This window comes from Ambystoma mexicanum, chromosome 9 (assembly GCF_040938575.1).
Source record: "Ambystoma mexicanum isolate Mex_15411 chromosome 9, UKY_AmexF1_1, whole genome shotgun sequence".
Taxonomy (NCBI): Eukaryota; Metazoa; Chordata; class Amphibia; order Caudata; family Ambystomatidae; genus Ambystoma; species Ambystoma mexicanum.
In genome coordinates, this window is record NC_090931.1 from 257,146,461 (window position 1) to 257,165,264 (window position 18,804).

At 45.6% G+C, this 18,804-nt stretch overlaps 1 protein-coding gene across 3 annotated transcripts in view; it reads right to left on the minus strand.

The window, feature by feature from the left end:
* LOC138487934 (40-kDa huntingtin-associated protein-like) overlaps window positions 1-18,804 on the minus strand; it is a 567,453-nt gene that overhangs the window by 423,678 nt on the left and 124,971 nt on the right. For all 3 annotated transcript variants that reach the window (XM_069614571.1, XM_069614572.1, XM_069614570.1), the window contains 2 exons: window positions 10,430-10,502; window positions 3,000-3,159 (listed from right to left, as the gene is read on the minus strand). In XM_069614571.1, coding sequence (XP_069470672.1) covers window positions 3,000-3,159; window positions 10,430-10,502 — 233 coding nt within the window. The remainder of the gene's footprint in view (window positions 1-2,999; window positions 3,160-10,429; window positions 10,503-18,804) is intronic.

Below are 18,804 nucleotides of genomic sequence, written 5' to 3' on the forward strand. Positions count from 1 at the left end.
TTCATTGTTCCATAAGTTTGTGGCCATGCACAGGCTGGGAAAGGTAAATGAGCAAACTGTGCAATTATGGGAAAACGTGCATAACGTTGGTTGTGCATAAGCCAGGAAAAAGAAATGAAAAATACATGAACTAGGAAAAGGTCAATACATGGACTAGGAGAAGTTAAAAATGCATAGACTAAGAAAAGTAAAAATGTTCATAGAGATATAAAGTGAAAAGTTGTTGCAGTGCACCCAGCTGAGAATAGATGTATAGAAAAGCTAGCTAGTTAGTATAAATGCTGGCTAAGTTTTCTTATTTAGTTTCTTGCTATGTTATTCAAATGAGATAATTGTAGTTGGTTACTGGTGCTGCCTTATCTTTTGAATTTGTTATATGTTGTGTGATGAGTGTGTGTGCTGCAAGGTGTATGTTTGTGTGTAGGGTGAATGCACGCGAGTGTGATTACACTGGATGTATGTGGCGCGGGTGAATATGGATGATGGAACATGTAGAGATGAACATGGTTTGCTTCCTAGTGGTCATGTTGGATGTGGCATGACACCACCTCTTGTGAGAGGTTTGCTTGCACGCGTTGCTTTGCTGCCTCATTCCACTATCCTGTTTTGACGTTTGATTGTTGTAGTGCACGCATGTAGTGATGTGTCAGTGTTGGTTTCTGGTGATGTGTGGTGATGGTTTCCTACACAGATGTTTGAGGTTTTGATTGGGCGTTTTGACTAGTACCTTGGTGGCTGATGTTCCTGTGGGACTATTTAAACTGGGCAATAAGTGGGAGCCGATTGCAAATGTTTGTGTCTGGAATGTGAGAATGGAAGTTGGTGGATTACGTACCTCTTCTGTGTTTGTTGTTCTTGTTATGGACAACACCACCTTCCCGGTGTGCTAGTTTGTGGATTTCTGCAGCAATGTTTCTTTTGGCTCTGAATCGATGTTTTGCGATGCATCCCGGTCCGGTGATGGGCAATCCGTGGTCCCCCCTTTTTGTTTCTCCACCTCCTGGTGTGTGGTTCTTTTCTTGTGGTTACACTTGGGTGTGTGTGGCAGACTCTGTATTCTGGGAGTGGCAGATCTGGATGGAAGGTTGTTGGTTGTGGTGAAAAATGCTGTGTGTGTGTTTCTGTATGGAAGGGAGATGTTGTGGTGTGTGACTGTCTTGTTATGTATCACTGGCCAGGAGTGCATGCTGATGGAATGTTAATGTATGCATGATAGACAGCTCAGGAGAATGTTGAGTGAGGGTTGTGTGTGAGTGTTCAATGAATGTCAGTTAGGGGCCTGAACTGGGAGTGAGGATAGCTGGTGGGTCTGTTTCTAGAATGTCTACTTGTGTCTACCTGATCCTGTGATGTACATACTGCAAGAAACTAGAACCTGCACATATGTATGATAAAGCCTTCCTGGACTAACCTACGTGGCTCCACAGCTGGTCTGTGTACTTGTGGATTGAGCCCTACCTCATAACAGTAAGCGTAACCATAACCAACCTATTTTACTGAATTTATAAGATTCATGATATACACTATGAAACCTAGAGTGCCCAGTAGACATGGTCTCTACCATGCCGAATTGGCTCTTGGTCTATGCCCAGTCCACTCCAAGTCACGCCAGTGGACATGACCCCCTTGCCTGGGGCTTTACTTTTGACCATGACCCAAGCCCCCCACAAACGAGACAAAGTGCATTCCAGCCATCCACAGTGTCACTTTGCCCGTTGCTCAGTCTTAGGCTATTCCCCAGGTCCTCCTAAGTGCCCTCTAGTGGGCAATGGTCACTTTTCCTGGAGCATGGTCGGGCCCTGCAAACTGCCCAGTTATCGTCCCAGGCCACAGTCTATGGAAAAGGCCAGTGGCCTCCTAACCCCCAAAGTTGCACCGCCCATGGTCGGCAACCAACAAGGGCTTGGAGTTCGGCCATTTCCCTTGCTCTAGACACTGGCCTGCCTCCTGATGTGACTAGTAGGCCAAGTTACTACTCACCCGACTTTGCAGGTCCCCAGGCCACCAGTATCCACCGATGGCCTCTGCCTCAAACCAGGTATGGGTTTAGTCTTGAGCAGACAGACGCAATTGGTGACTAGTGAGCCCTGTGGCCAAAACAACCATTTTATTAACTTTATTTGGTGCTATATTCCACGCATCAGGAAACGCCTCATCCTCCGATGAGGTGGGAACACTCGGAAGCCAACACACTGCTGTTCTTTTCACAGGACCCCAAGACTGGGTCTAGTACACCCCATGAACAAAGGTATTTTTTCCCTTTTTTTGTCATATTCCACTCCTCTGCCCCCACCGCCCATCATCATTCCTATAGTCAGGAGACTACCAGGAGTACCCCAATGGTGTCTCTTATTGCAGCATAGAGTCTCCACTACACTGCAAAATGTCAATGAACAACAATGATGGCTCTTAGGAAAATATTTCCAAGCCCCAAACCAGTCTGGTTGTACTCTTACGGAAATATGACCGCTTTTGATGCTTCACCCAACACCAACTGGCCTATCAGGCCACGCAAAAAGCTCCATGTACAAGCAAAAAGTTTGGGCATACCCAGAAATCCCTAATAGGATGCTGGCCACTTTTTGCTAGATTTAAAACAGACCGTTGGATCGATTTGCATCAAACAAGCAAATCACTCACTGGCTCCTTGCAAATGTTTTGTACAAATTTGTCCAGCGGTATATTTCGTAGGTCAGAGCAAATTTTGCCCTATGTGGAATTCCATAGGAAACACGTTGGGAGGCACCTCAATACTTTGACCTCCTTGGCAGAACTTCACAAAACATTCCAAAATAATTAGGTTTCCGGTCTATTCTTTGCAAACATTTCATGGATATACAGTGAACAGTGTTTAATTAACATCTCAAAAAGTGCTTCTTCCATGGGAGGTCCAACTAAACAATAACTAGAGAGTCACTATCACCAACCATGTAATTTTGTTTTTCTTTGTAAGGAAGGGCTCATCACAAAATGTACTGTGCTGCACTTTAGGTGCTTACCTTGATGGCAAAGCTGAAGCAATTAATAGAAGCTTGTAGGTGCTCCTCGAAGCTCGGACAATGTAAGCAATGTATATCCTTCTCTGCCTGCAGGAACAGACGGGCGGCCTCTGTCAGCGCCATCGCTTCCCCTGGGGCATTAAACAGAGTCTGCTCACAGCTAGAATAATAAAGCAAAGTATGAACTTCTGCCTAAACTACACATGAGCAACAAGAGGAAGAATTAAGGTAGCAGGGCAGCATGTATCCTATATGCGCAAGCACCTGTAACCTATATAAAAAACACAAACCTTGGCAAATTCAATAGGTCTGACTTTGTGAAAGTGTAGGAGCATTGGGATTTAAAAGGTGTGAAGAAGTATATCATGGAAAGAATGACAGGAGAATCATCATACAATGGCTGCCATGTGTGACGAGTCTGTCAATGTCGCCTCTTGTCCCCTGGGGGGAGGTGGGGGGGGGGGGGGAGACCTTTCCAATGGGGCCAGGGTGGTGCATCCACAGTACAATAAACCCCCTGGGGCGTGTTGCACTGGGTAGGATCATATGGGAAAGGAAGCTCCTTATGGAATTAGGGGCCACCATTCGGAACACAGTAAATCACCACCTTGTTAGACCTTCCCTCTTTCCCCAAGCCAAACTCGCCTTCCCTCTTTCCCACCAGCACCAATGTCTGCAATTGTAACAATAATCCACTTCATATGTTAGACCAGACTAGTGGCCCTGAAAATACCAATTGCCTTCCATATAGCTTCATTACATGTACTATGAAGATGAAGGAGGCCAGGAGTATGCAGATCACTCTGGAGAATCAAAGTGAATGGTCTAGTCTCTCACGGCATTTGATTAGTTTGAGGAAATATAAAACATCTCAGGGAAACCAACATGGGGAGATCCATCATCCGATGAGGCAGCCCAGGAGATGCCAAACTGGCGAACAGGGGACCGCAGCAGGAGATGTCAAGCACGGAGGTGAACAGGAGCGCAAAGGTAGTCCAAGGAAAAGGAGCTACTTTGCTTGCTACCTGAACAAACCTCCAGACGCCCCCAAGTCCGACAAGACACTGGAAAGCAAAGCCCCATCCTGAGAAGGGAGCAGAGACTGGTGGAGCAACCGCCAACGGGAAGAGAACCTGACGCAAATTGACCTGCGGGGACACCGACGACCACAGAGAATGCCTGAACGCTGCCAGAACCTCAGAGGGAAGCACAGTTGCTCGGAAGACACCAACCAAAGAAACAGATATGCTGGCAGGCCAAGAGGTGCTGGAGGTCCGGGAGGAAGCGCAGAACAGCAGCAGAACACAAGATAAGAGGGTCTGGGACCCGCACCCGTATGAGAGCCAAAGTATAAGAGGGTCTGGGACCTTGAGAGAAACAGACAGTACAAAATAAGGCATATACTTGGCAAGAGAGTAAAGAAAGATATCAGGTAATAATGTCCCCATACGTAATGTCGCTGGGAAAAGCCATTGACGACATTATATATGGTGACATTATGTATGGGGACGGGTTGCGGGGATGTCCCCAGCTCGCCTTGTTAAAAAAGAAAAAAGAAGAATCGGGAGTTGCTGGGGTGTCCCTGCATGTTCAATGCAATAATGTCTCCACAAACAACAGCAACATTTTTGTCAGGAGGCATTATTACATGGAACCTAAAGAAAGTTACTGCAACCAGGCATTGAGAGTCTGGGACCCATACCCATATGAGAACTTGAGAATAAGAGGTTTTTGGACCCTGAAAGCAAAAGAGACAGATCAGAAGAAAACCTGTACTTGGCAGGAGAGAACAGCAAGCTGGGATAACAAAGCATTGTGAGTCTCAGGCTCACACCCATATGAGAATACAGTGAAGTTCATTCACGAAGGTACGGGGTCTGGGACCCAAGGAATTAAGAGAAGGAAAGTAAACTACATAAGGAGCAGACAAACTCCTAGAATAGAATCAGAAGGATCCTAAAGTAGAATCAGAAGGAATCCAGGGGAAAGGAGCAAACCCCTAATCATTGGAGTAATACCTTGTGGAACATTTCTTTTGTTATTTTTATATCACCTGAGACATTGGGAACTTTTCTGTTGGCAAGAACTGTCATTATCACTAAGTTGGGAAGAAACCCCCTTGCACATTACATTTAGGTTATTAGTGTAAGGGTCAGAAGTAGGGTTTTGGGACACGAATGACTATTTGTTTGGCATCCTGACGTTTTTATTAGCTTTCATTGAGGCAGGGAACCCCCTCTTAGCTTTAGAGGTAATTTTCCAACCCTTTCCCTGGTTAATAAACGTTTATAACGAAAATCATGTCACCTTTGTGTCCAAGCCTTACTTCTACACCCTTACACATGATACTTTATTATCTAAAGAACCAGCAGAACTCGACTAGCTGCTGAAAGCAGTACTAAACAACACTTTTCACACCAGTCCAACAACGTACAGAGAGTCTACCAAAGCAGTAAAGTAAGAATTTACAGCAAGGGTGCACAGTCAATTCACAAATCATTGAGAATGAGTTATGTGTGCAATGCTAATGGACCTAACAAGGGAGTAAATACCTTTGCTTAGGTGATGAGTGGAGGGGTCACAGGTTTACGACAGAGCTCAGAGTGATAATCATCTCTGTGTAATTTCCATGCTAGTATGTTTACCCTAATTACCCAGTATTTAAAGCAACATTGCTTTAGGGGGTATTTGCTGGTTGATGGCTGCGCTGCATGCTTCCATGGCAATGACCGACAAGGTAAGAAGGATGCAGGCAGGGGGGAAACAGCCATTACTGCTCCCTATTTAACTGTCCCTCCTCTCTTATTACTTGTATTATTTAATTCTGCAGTCTGCTGCACTTGGCAGTTGTAGGTTATCCTTATCTGGCATTGTTGAAATGTCGCAATTAGCCTGTGGGGCTTTTCCCCCCTTCTAGGAAAGTGGAATCTGTGTGTTCTTGCATTTGCTGCTGTGTTTAAAAATTAGGGTTTTCCTTCTATCCCTCTCGCTAGGTTCTTCCCTCGGTCCTGATAACTCGCTTTTAGGCATCATGCTTTCTGCCATATGATGTAACCTATGCCTTTTTATCTTGTGTTGCCTTCAATGGCTCTGAAAAAGTCTTCGGAGAAGGCATCGAGTCCAATGGCGTTGATGGCTTCGATATGGGTGTCGAAGGTAACCGACATAGAGGGCGTTGATGGAACAGATTTTCTTTTGTCAAAGAGGTCTTCTACAGAACCCTTGAAGTGCTGGACTCTCCACTTGTCGAGGTCCTCGACATCTATTCACTCTTTCGAGGCTTTGAAGGCTCTCGATGTTCATCAGACTTGCGTCCCGGACTCGAGGGTGCACAGTGTTTAGTCTTAGACCTCCCCTTGACGTCTTTATGCAGAGCAACCGGGACATGGTCTTTATTCCGTTCTTTCGAGGGAATAGGGGCTTCTCGAAGATTTTCATCATCTCCCTCCTAAACTCTTCCCATTTTGCAAGGGAGTCGGATTTAGTTGGACATGTTATTCTCTCGGGTGAGAATTCACTTGAGGAAGGAGACCTATGACGTCTTTTCTTCGACTTCCTGGAAGAAGATGAAGAATGACGCGAACAACTTCTCGATAGAGATTTCTTTGATCTTTTTCGACGAGGAGAATCTCTAGACTCATCCGAAGTACGTTTTTTCGGGACAGAAGTGGATTTTGGAATTCTACCCACCGCCAATTTACCTTTGCACTCTCTCTGAGCCTTGTCAGTCATTGCCTGACAGGTTTTGCACTCCTTCGTACGATGCTCCGTGCCAAGGCACCACAGGCAATAGCGGTGGGGGTCGGTGATGGACATCTTCGACCCGCAATCCTGACATTTCTTAAAACCCGTCTTGGGTGTCGATGGAGTCGATGGTGAAGACATGACGTTTTTCTATTTAACGAACCGAAGCGTGCTACAATTTCTCTCAAAGCGAAAGCTGGGTCGAAAAAACTGAACTGAAGCCAAAAGGGGCCTGCTCGTGCTACATATACTGAGGTTGATGTCGAACATCGGACAGAGTCCTTCGAGGGACATTGAGTCAACGACACTACCGCACAGCGCACTCTGTAGAGAAAATGTTTTGCAAAAGCAGCTGAAGCTGGAAGATAATTATCAAAGATGAGGAATACGTGGGAGGACACAAATCCATTCGACAGGAGAATTTGCTTGGCAGTAGAGTGAACCAAGCTATTGCAACCGTACAGTGCAAGTTTGGGACCTGCTGCACCCATATGAAGACGAGAAAGTAAGAGCCTGGGACCCTGAGAGAAAAGGGAAAGTGCAGAAGAAGTGCATGGTTGGCAGGGGAGTAAGCCAAGCAGCTGCAAGGGCATTTTGCAAATCTGGGACTCAAACCCACATAAGAATAAGAGAGAAAGACGATCTGGGACCCTGAATAAAGGAGCAGATGCTTGGCAGGAGAGTAAACCAAGTCACTGCAAGAGAATATTGCGAGTCTGGGACCCACACCCATATGAAGGTCGAAGAATAAGAGGGTCTGGGACCCCGGGAAATATAAAGACAGTCCACGAGAGGACCTACGCTTCCGCAGGAGAGTGAACCAAGCTGGACATATACTTAGCAGGAGAGTGAACCGAGCTATTAAGTTCATCCACCGCGAGTCTGGGACTCGCCCCCAAAGGAGAGTTTGAAAATTAAAAACCTATACTTGGAAGGAGGAATACACCAAGCCGCTATTATAAATAATCACAAATCGTGGACTCCTTGTGAGGATATAAAATACAGTGAAATTTACCAGAGAAGGCTTTAGGACCCAGAGAAAAGGAAAGTAGAACCAGAAGGAATTCAGGGCGAAGGAGCAAACCCACAGAAACCTGGAAGTTTTACCTGGTAGAACATTTTTTCTGTCTTTTGGATCACCCAAGAATTGGGGAGAGTGATCTTGAACACTTTACTTTGGAAGAGACTTTCCCTACAAAGTTGATATAGGTTATTAGTGTTAGGGCCAGAAGTAGGGTTTTGGACACAATGGTAACAGAATGTGTTGACATCTTGACATATTCCTTAGTTTTCTCCGAGGCAGGAAAACCCCTCTTAGCTTTAGGGATAGAGAGGCATGTGTCCAACCCGTTGCTGGATAATAAAGGTTTATATCCAAACACAAACCACATTTGTGTCTTATCCTTATTTGTCTTATTGGGCCAGTACGTCAGAGAGACAGCATGCATATGCATACACAGAAACAAAAACGATTCTCACTATACCTGACCCGACCGACCGACATCAAAGGCCTGAGTCCAAGGCTCTGGGCCTTTCTGGGAGTGAACAGCAATTCGGGATGTCCCATTCACCGTTAATCACCCCACCTCATTACAAGAACCTCTGTCTGCATAGCTGAAAACTGCAGGTAACTTAACTTTTCTGAGGTTTGGGATTACCACCATTTCCTATCTTAAACCTAATGTAGCACACACTACATCCAATAGTGCCGTCCTGTGTCGCTCTCATATACCCCCATTTGCATCTCTGCAGATTTCATGATCGCACCTTTGCCTGCAGGCTCAAACATTGTTGTTCTTCACGTTACTCTGTGCAAAAGTTTCTAGTCGTCCCCCTTCAGCTCGCACCACGCCTCAATCTTATTTGTACTAATCCTGAACTTTTCGCATGGATTTTAAGGACTCCGATTACCTTGCAGCACGCGTGCTGCATGTTTTCCACCTCCTTCACCGGTTGGCATAGGTACCCTCATAGCTGTACCCAGCACACGTACTACCGCAGTTTAAGTTTCTGATTCACGCTGGCCACTCCATAGCATACTAATCTGAGCTCCTGCTCTACCCCTGTGTTGTGCGATGTAACTATTTGCTATGCTGTCTCCCCCGCTCTACTCCTATATGTATCTGTTACACTCACACCTTAGTCGCAATCTCCTGTTATTACGCCGTTCTAAGCTCTTCTACTATTGTACTCTTCGATTCACTCCTAATTCCTCTGTATCGAAGGGCCCCCCACATCCTAACGGGAGGCACCTCATGTTTTGCATTTGGACTCGATTGCATTTTTTTTTTAACTTCTCTTTGTTTTAATAACTTGAGGAAACAACGAAACCCACACACTTGTCCCACCTCCCTCCCCCCACCAACATTGCCATAGCGCCCACAGCCCCCCCCTCCCCTGTCCCTTTCTCATCTGGCGACTTAGACATGCAGGTCCAAGAGAGAATATTGGGTCGCCACTGCTCCCGGAACTCTCCCTTTAAGTAATCCAAGGTCTCTCCCCACTCCACCTCAAAGTTCCCTAAGTTGCAGTTAACTGCAAAAGTAGCCCACTCCGACGATACAATCTCCCACATTTTCCTCAGCAAGTCCTGCTCCGTTTGTTCCACCTTTGGGCAATGAGAGCTATCGCTGCTAGTATGAAGACAACTTTTACCTTATATTGTCCCCCCTTCCCCGACTCTCGCCGCCTTCCCTATAGGATATCGCGAGGGTCCTGACTCGTGCCTTCCCCAAACGCCTGGTCTTGCGCCTGGGAGATAACCCTCCAGAAAGGCCAAATATTAGGGCAATCCGCCCAATTGTGAGCCTCTGTGCCTTCTTCGCCACAACCCCTCCAGCATGGGTGTTGTTGGGAATATTGCACGGAAGCGAGCCGGGGTATATGCCAGCCGAATAGGTACTTGTACCAGGCCTCCTGAAGCTGGGCAGCCCTGGCCACCTTCGGGATCAATTTCCAAAGCCTCTCTCAGTCCCCCCATTCCATTCCATTCCCGCCCCTAGCTCGATGGCATTTTTAAATAAATAGATCGGAATGCTATTGATGGAGCCTCTGGGGTGGCCCCATTCATCTGGACTGCCTATTCTCCCTCTTATGACCTCTGTAATGGTACAAGATTGAAATGGTTCCCCATTTTATGAAGCCGTGTACTCTTTCTACGTACCTTGACTGCACTAAACTTGCACCATTTGCAACTCTTATTTACAGAGAGGTGACTTTTACCCCAGTCTTTATATTTCGCACCTACCATGTCATTCTGTATGTATTTTGGACGTAACTCCCTGTAACAAGAGGCAAGTTTTCCCATATTATATAACCTGTATCCATCATGTCTTTGGAATATACTCTGGATGTAGCTCCCTGTAACAAGAGGCAAGTTTTTCCCAGTATATATATTCCGCACTTATGTCTCTGTATGTATTCTGGAAGTAACTCCCTGCAACAAGGCAATACCTCCTAGATTCTATACTACTCACGTCCCAGTCCCAGTCCCAGTCCCGGTCCTGGTATGTAACCAATGCAAGCACTTCCTGTAACCATATTCGCAGCTAGATACCCGAGGTTTTTGTGCGCTATACAATAAATACTAAATGAAAATGCTTATATTCTGCAGTCTACATGCATATATACGTTAGAATGTTAAAATCCAGAGAGACGCATATAAACAAATACTGTGATCTACTAACCGGGCCATGGCAAGATTACAGAAACCAGCATACTGAAGGCAATCTTGCTGTTTAAGTTCCTTTGCCAGCTGACCTGGAACACAAAATGAGAAATACATTTTAACTCTGGAGTATAGTATGTTTTAGTGGATCCTATGCATGAATACATTGAGTTTACTCCGCTCATAACAGCGTACAGAATTTTCACTGCAAGCCTTTCTGTACTGCAACTTTCTTAGCACTTCCCACAGCTCCGATGGAAAGCATAGAGTTAAGCACTCGCTTCAAAGGTTTGTGGTGTAATGTAATATCCAGTTTTTTTTATTCATTCCATTTATTCATTTCAAAGCATATACAGAAATACAAAAGCATATCAGAATCAAGCAGAATTAGGTTATAAAAGCACTTACTATTTTAACATTTGCATATTAAACTCATTTTCACTTATCTACCTCTCAGAATGTCATAAAGAACCCAAAGCCCAAGGGGGAAGAGGAGAGAGGCACAGGGGACCGCAGAATCACAAAAAATAGCATTTTATATAAACTTCTTATTTCAAAGTTGCAATTTCACCTCTCCCAGTGTGAAATGATACACAAACATGTGGCACCTTGACCCCACCATATCTACAGAACCCAACATACAATGTGTAGAATTAATATTCTCGTCCTTCTAGTTCTCCATTTACATTTCCCAAATCAATGAGGAAGACCTGCTCCCAAGTCCACCTGGAAGAACATGCAGCTCCCCCATGTGAACAACACACAACCTTGCAAGGTAATATAGGACTGTGTATATAGCTTTCCCTTAAAGTTCTTTTTTAACGTTCTGCAACTCCTGCTTTCACATATCATGGTGTTCCTATATGAAATGGGGTTAAAGCATGGAGATGCTGTTGGCACTTCACTCCACAGACACTCCTGGAGTCTTCAGTGGTGGCTTCTGAACCGGAGGCGAAGCCCCCAGACTACAATCACCATAGGCCTGGGGCAGCTCTAACATGGACCAGAGCATGTGGTACTGAGTCAGACGTCATACACATAGAAGCCCTGCGCAAGAAGTAAAATAAAGGGCGAGAAGTGGTTCACCATCCAACAGCAAGAACTCTTCTTGGTGCGAGCATGTATTCTGAGCTCCTGTGATCCTTATTACTATAGTCTGCATTGTGTACTAGAAGCCCTTGACTTTCCTCAACTAGTCTCTGCCTCACACATTGTTCATTTATGCCTGCACTGTGCACTGGATCTTCCATGGCTGGTGCTGCACAATCCAGTTATTGAGGGAGACGATTAGGTTGTTACTTCCATTGTGAGGACCAGTGTTTCTACCACAATCATAACTGTTCACTTCACGGCAGTAGGCTTTGCTCAGTGCAGGCCATAATACATACCTCTCTTCCGGTGAAGGTTGCTATGACGTCTGTGATGTATTCAACAAAAAACAGAGAAACTCCCTCCTTATAGGGACAATAACTGCAAGCTCAATTTGATTCCTGAACCCTGCATTACCACGTGGATGGATATATCAGTTCTCTTTGTATTAGGTTCAGCACATGGAGGTTCCTAATAGAATCATAAACTGACTCACCCAGTACCGCAAATCTGCAGCAGTAGCACCTCACTTATTCCATGCCGAAAAAGGAAGGGACGCTACAGAAACACATGACTACAGTGTTATCAATGCTATAATGATGAGAGAAAATGGGTACCCGCTGCACCGGGCCACTATCCTGAATGACCAAGTGATTCTGCAGCCATCTTCACTAAATTGGATCTGGAGGGGCGCCAACAATCTTATCGAGGAAGCCTCCTGTACACACCACAAATTGTAAGAATACACCTTTATGCTGGTTGAGTCGCGCAACAAGGTGTTCTGTGATGTAAAACACACTGCATTCATCTCCTTAAACAATATTACCAGAGCAGGGGGGGGGGCATTACCGGGCCAGGTAATGCCACGGGCCAGTTAAAAGCCTTAGCAAAGCGAGGGCTTTAAGGATAGCCCGGAGCATTACCTGCCTGGATAATGCCCGGCCTGCGAGGGAAATATTCTGATTAGTACCCCTGCACGTTGTACCAAGGTACTAATAGTTTTTCTTTTTTTTTAAGGTTTAGAAACAACGTGTTCGCCATTTCTCAACTTAACATAAATACCTAAATAAGATGGCCGCCATGGATTGGGGAGAAGGGAATTACACATAGTCCCTTCTCCCTTTCCGTGGTGTCTAGTTTCACTTCCGGGACGCGCCGGTAAGTGGGGTGAGGGGGGGAGCTAAACGTGGCAAAGCGGGGTGGGGATGGAGATACGGATGCACAGGGGAGCACTTACCTGTTAGCCGGCAGTTGAAGATGGCAGCCTCCAGCTCTGAGAAGGCTTGGAGCGGGGGCATTACCTGTCAGGTACTAATTGAGCAACATTTTGATATACTGCTTCTTGCAACAAAAGATATGATAGGTGCTGCAAACCCTTCAAGAGCACTGCCTCATTGCTAAAACAGAAGTGCATATTCCTCACAAAGAGGGTGAAATTCTTGGTGTTCAGAGTAGCCAGTAGCCCTCCACAGAATTACCATGGATGATACAGAGATCTAAATCATCCTGAATTGGCCCATGTCACATTCAATCAAGGCCCTACAAACATTCAGAGGATTTGCCAACTTGCATTGCAGGTTTGTATTTTCTCTGCTTTGGTAATACGCAACCATATCATGGGAACACCGAAACCTAGGATGCCCTAGACATCTTGAAACAGACCTTTATAACTGCCCTGATTTTGCAGCATATGAACCATATGCTTCCTTTCATTGTTGAATCAGATGTTTCGACACAATCCTTGGTGCCAGAATGTCAAAACAATGCACCCAGATGCACTATCCATCCGATTCCAGCTGCCACCTTCTACCTCAAGCTCCATGACACCATCACAGACAGTGTGCCAAGCTATACGTGCAGCTTTCCTAAAACTGAGACATATCTCAACGAGGCAAAACAAGTATCAGTGTAACTGTAATCAGACAGGATTGTTAGCTTTTAGTACATCAAAGTATATTAATCCTGGGTTAAGTGATGTGGCACTGGATCTTTACTGCACATGATTTTGGGGTAAGGTCCACAGAGTAGACAGGAATCTGAATCAGGCAAGGGAAGGCCAATGCCCAGTCTTGCATGCATAGTGTGTGCATGTTTGTGCGTTGTCTCTATGCTTAGATTATTCACAATCTGGTTTATGAACCATAGCTTGGGGTTTTGCAGTCTTCCATACCCAGATTCAATGCTGCACTTCGCAAGGTCTTCGATCTGGTACCGTCCCATATTCTTTTGTCATTATCCAAAGATGGCAGGCGTTTCTGGTGCCTGGAATCAGTTGATTTGTTACAGCAATGGTCCTGGTGGTCAACAATATTTCCAGAGGCCCAGCTTGTATGAAGAAATGCAATTTATGTGCCCAATGCACACATTCAACATGGAAGCCTATGGGGTTACTGCAGCCCCTGCCTTTACTAACCATACCATGACAAACCTTCAGCAGATTGTATTGTCAAGTTACTGATTGTTGATCGCTGAAACACAATCCTTGTAGCTATACATTCTTTCACAAAAACACAACATTTCATTGCATGTCGCAGTACCCACTACAGCCATGCTTTCTCGACTTTACGTCCAATGTTCTGGAGCTATAATCTGCCTACTGGGAAGGTGCCACATGTGGTAATAATTTGCTTCCATGTTCTGGAAAACCTTGGCAGCCTTGTTGGATATAGACTCACATTTTCTGCTTGGGAATTGATGATTGTTTTGCTAACTGGAGAACCCTGAGCCAAGAGGTGATGCACTCTGCTATGTGGGGCACCTTAATGACCCTCCTGCTATAGCTTCATCCATAATACGATACCAGATGTGGGTTGCCTTCACATTCCTTGTATTATTTCTACCAAATACTGTCCTGTTATGCGAAGGAACCATTTGTCCTGATGCCTTTCGCCATGGTCCATTCTTTAGCACCTGCACAGAGCTTGCCCAAGAGATCTGCTAAATATCCATTTCTTAAGAGTGTCTAGGTACTACAAATACGAGATTGCTGTATTGTGGGATTAACATCCGATCCCCTCTCCCCCACAGCCCCGAAACCTCTTCTTTTACTGTCAGCATATTTCTCCTCATCTTCCAGCTACGACCCCTGCATCCAGCTTAGTGGGAACTTTGACGAGTCAATACTCCACCTTTTTTAATCTTGCCAGCTCCTCATCTCACGAGCACCCTTTTGGGTTTCAGCATCATTCTGAAACTGAAATGATGGTGCCATCTCGATACTAGGCGAGGGAAGACTGTTGCGGGGTGTCATTTTCCGCCTGTTGCTGTGTGAGCTATGGGAGAGAGGTTTGAAACCTTTTGGATTCACTAGGGTAGACTTCTAGGAGAAACACAAATGTTGGCCCCTGCACTGATCCCCTGGTGGGAAAACATCATAGCAGGGCCGAGAGCACGAGAAAGAAAGACCAAGAAATTGAAATGGCAGCTGTCTGTATGGGCCTGTGTGGTTTGGGGCCAGGCCGTTTTCCCTGGTTTGGAATGTTCATACATAGCCACAACTTTGAATATGTTGTTATGCCATGTCATGCCTTTATCATGCCATGTTGGGACAAGTTAAGCCTTGCTATATGCAGCTTGATTGCTTGCGCTCTTCACCAACCTGCTCACCCTTCAACTTTCAAACTTGCATGATAATGGCTCCAGGTGCCCCACTCTCCGATGTTCCCCTCACCCCCTGAGTTTTGCTTCATGTGTCAGACTGTCATTTTGCTACTGTGGGTGACACTTTAATTCTGCTCCTTTGAGGTTTTGCTTTGGGATGTCCAAATGTGATTTTCCTGCTTTGTAGCTAGTGCAATGAGTATGCTACTGCATTTTGCTATACAATGCCCAGGTTAGTTTCATGTGACTGGCTCCTAGATATCACAACTTGACCTCACTGCATGCCAACTTGTCTGTAGGGGGGCTAATCCAGGTCTCTCTCCCGTGTGATGAATCTCAGGGTCTGGTCACTGCCCCCGGGGTGGGGCCGCTACCTGATAGTCCCCCTGGGACTGGTACGCAGCGACAGGATCTCATGGGGAAGAAAACACCCTATGCGAGCAGCGATGACCATTATGGGAGTATGCAGTATTTCCATCCTCCAACCCTACTCCCTCATCCTCCTACCCTACACCCACCTCTGTAGTCCCCAACACTTCTAAATGTCTTTGTACAGAAGAGGACCCCATCCTCATGAAACATACCGAGACGAAAAAGAGTAGGGACTGCCCATATGGCGTGCATACGAAAACTGAGACGAGGAAGAGTCCATATAACCTAGTGGAGAGTAATCATGCCAATACTGAGATTAACAGGAGCGGCGGAGGAATGAGGAGCGTACCGTTTCACCAAGGTACGCATTCCATTTAATGCGGACCCTTTAAAAATATAAAAATGGAAGAAGCACTGCACACGTCATCCGATCCTCCCTGGCCGAGCTGCGCGAGCTAGCACTGTCCAGGCAGGATGCAAGCAGACTGGGATGCCAAGAAGGAACCGGGAAGGTCCAGGGCCAGTCCAGAGTGCGAGAACCACTGGACAACCCCAGAGAGGGAAGCTCCGGGCGTTACTAAAACTGTGGACATGCAAGAAGGGAGAACTACGCTATTTGAAGGAAGCTTACAGCTTCAGAGCCACCACAGCCTGAAAGAAGACCATGAGAGTCTGGGAAGCCCCAGAGCTGGCTGCAGGTTCCAAGAAAGACCCAGAATGAATGCAGACTGCAAGAAAGGGTAAACTCATTGCTGGGAAGGCGCTGGGGCTCTCAGAAGGTGGTGGAAAGCCCCAAAAGGAGCAGAAAGCCGAGAATATAAGGTCTGGGACCCTGACCAAAGGGGAGAGACATTGTCATACCTTGGGTCACACGATAGTACTTGTCAGGAGAGAGAAATCCAAGTCTATCAATGAGGAACGTCAAGCAAGAAAGGCAAGTCTGGGACCTGCACACATAAAAGGAAGAAAGATCAACATCATTCTTCACAGTTGCAGTACCTGGCAGTGTAGTGGAGCAGGTTGACTGTGCTTCACGAAAGCAGAGATAGGCCAGGGAAGATGTCATTTCCCCAGACACCACGAACTGCCTAGAAACCTGAGAAAGGCCAGGGGAAAGGAGACATTACCCCATCAAGCATTGTGTTATCTTGAAAGCCCTGAGAAAGGCAAAAGCATTGCGTCAACTGAGAAGTATGAGAAAGACTAGGGGACGGAAGGCATTTCCCTAGAGAGACTTAATCTACCAAGGACCTGAGAAAGGTTAGCAGGAAAGAGACATTCCCCTAACATCGTGAACTGGGGCCAGAGGGGAAGGAGTCATTCCCCTGGTCAGAAAGACTGAGAAAATGTGCATGCCAAGGATACCATAGTGAAAACAACTACAACCAACAAGGGATATTGCTTTGTACTGCTTTGAATTTTAACAACCTGGTGAACCTGGAACTTTATGTTGTTTCAGAATGATACTATCCTGGGGAAGGGAGGCATTCCCTCAAAACGCAGTCTCAGTTCGCAACTATTGAAGACCCCTCAGTTATTTAGTTTAATTGTAGTGTAAGGGAAGAAAATAGGTTTTGGGACAACCTGACAAGATTCCGTAGTACTTTTGTTTAGGCTAACACCTCTTAGAAATGGGGCAAGATAGGTTTTCCTTTTATTTACCTTCAGACCATAATAAAAGTCTTTACCAATCACCATGTCACCATTGTATCAGACTTGTACTTCTGCACCCTTAGACCTCCCAGGAATCCATACTCTGAACTTCCCTCAAAAACAATTCTCACCCACTGTCTACTCAGTATCCAATGCTGCGTGTTTGCTATGTTTTCTGCTCCTCCACAGGCTCACCCACTCTATAATGAACAACCAGTTGCTGCACTGTCCACTGCCAGAGATACCAACCCATTCCAGGGTGCCTCAGGATGTCACACAACTAACTCACTTGAAGGGCAACGCGACCACGTCATGGCCACACAAAATGGATGCTCCAAGTTGCCCACCACTAAACTCCTAGTACTAACCTTCTCGATTAAAGCAGACACCAACTGAATACCCTCCCAAAAGATATTAAACAACAGAACACTTTAGCGTTGTAATCAGCTTTACCGTCAGTCCCAGATAATGCATCCTACCACTACATGCACACATGCCTCCATGCTGTAGAAACACGACACCTAGAAACAGACCTTCATGCAGAGCTAAAGGTACATCCAGTCTGTACATTTCAATACAAAGGCATTTTCCCTCTCGCCCAACTAACCTAACGCACACCACTTTTTTTCAGATCTGCCAGAGCACCTAGACACCATGCAAATTGCAGTAGTGTGTGTGGTATGAATCCCATTAACATAACATAGGTTTTTCCTGTCCACCACCCTCAAACTGATGGTCAGATGGAAAGAGTTAACCAAACGCTGGGTTAGTATATCTGATGTTTTTGTATCTATAACCAGGCCAATCAACTTTGAGTGTGTACTGCAGAGTATGCTAAAACAATGCTACTCATTCATCTTCCAGAGTTGTTCTGCTTTATACTTCACAGGTTTATCATCACTGTATGCCTCCTGAGGTAATCCCCAACATGGTAGGGAAGAGCAGCCAGGAACATGTTCGACCATTATACAAATCATTTAAAGAGGCCCTGAACAGCTGACAGCCACCGAATATTACCATAAATGATAAGCAGACAAAAGCTTCTCCAAGCCACTGGATTATCAAACTGGCAATAAGGTCTATCTGGATACTACCACCTGTGGTTGCATGGGACAGGTATACCTCTGCCTAAATAGGCCAGCCCTTACTAAATTTAAGGAACCATCTAACCTGTGGGGATTTGATGGCATATGCCCATATTTTGGAATATACATCGGATGTACCAAACAGTGTACATGAAATGCAAACAAATACATGATCGTGTTCAAGCTTTTGCCCATATATGCAGACCGAGAAGACAAATATGAGCTGAGCAACATTTTAGAATATTGGATCCAGCAGGGTCCATTTTATTACCTCATCGATTGGAAGGGGTGCTGTTGGGTTAGAAATCCCTTTTAGGTTTTCTTGATGAAACCAGACTGTCATTTTGGTGGCCTTATTTCTTCTGGCAGTAAGACGTTTTCCTAACTCTCAATAAAGGCTGCAACTCATATTTCAATGTGCTGCTCTGACAGCCCATACAAATATCAATGACAGAGATACTCCCTAAGGGCCCCTGATGTCCTACCACCCAGGAAATGTATCAGTCCCATGTTGGAGGCAGCTATATGCTCCTTAATATTGTAGCAACACCTAGGTATGGCTTTTATACCACAAAGGTAGCCACTTGCCCCCTGA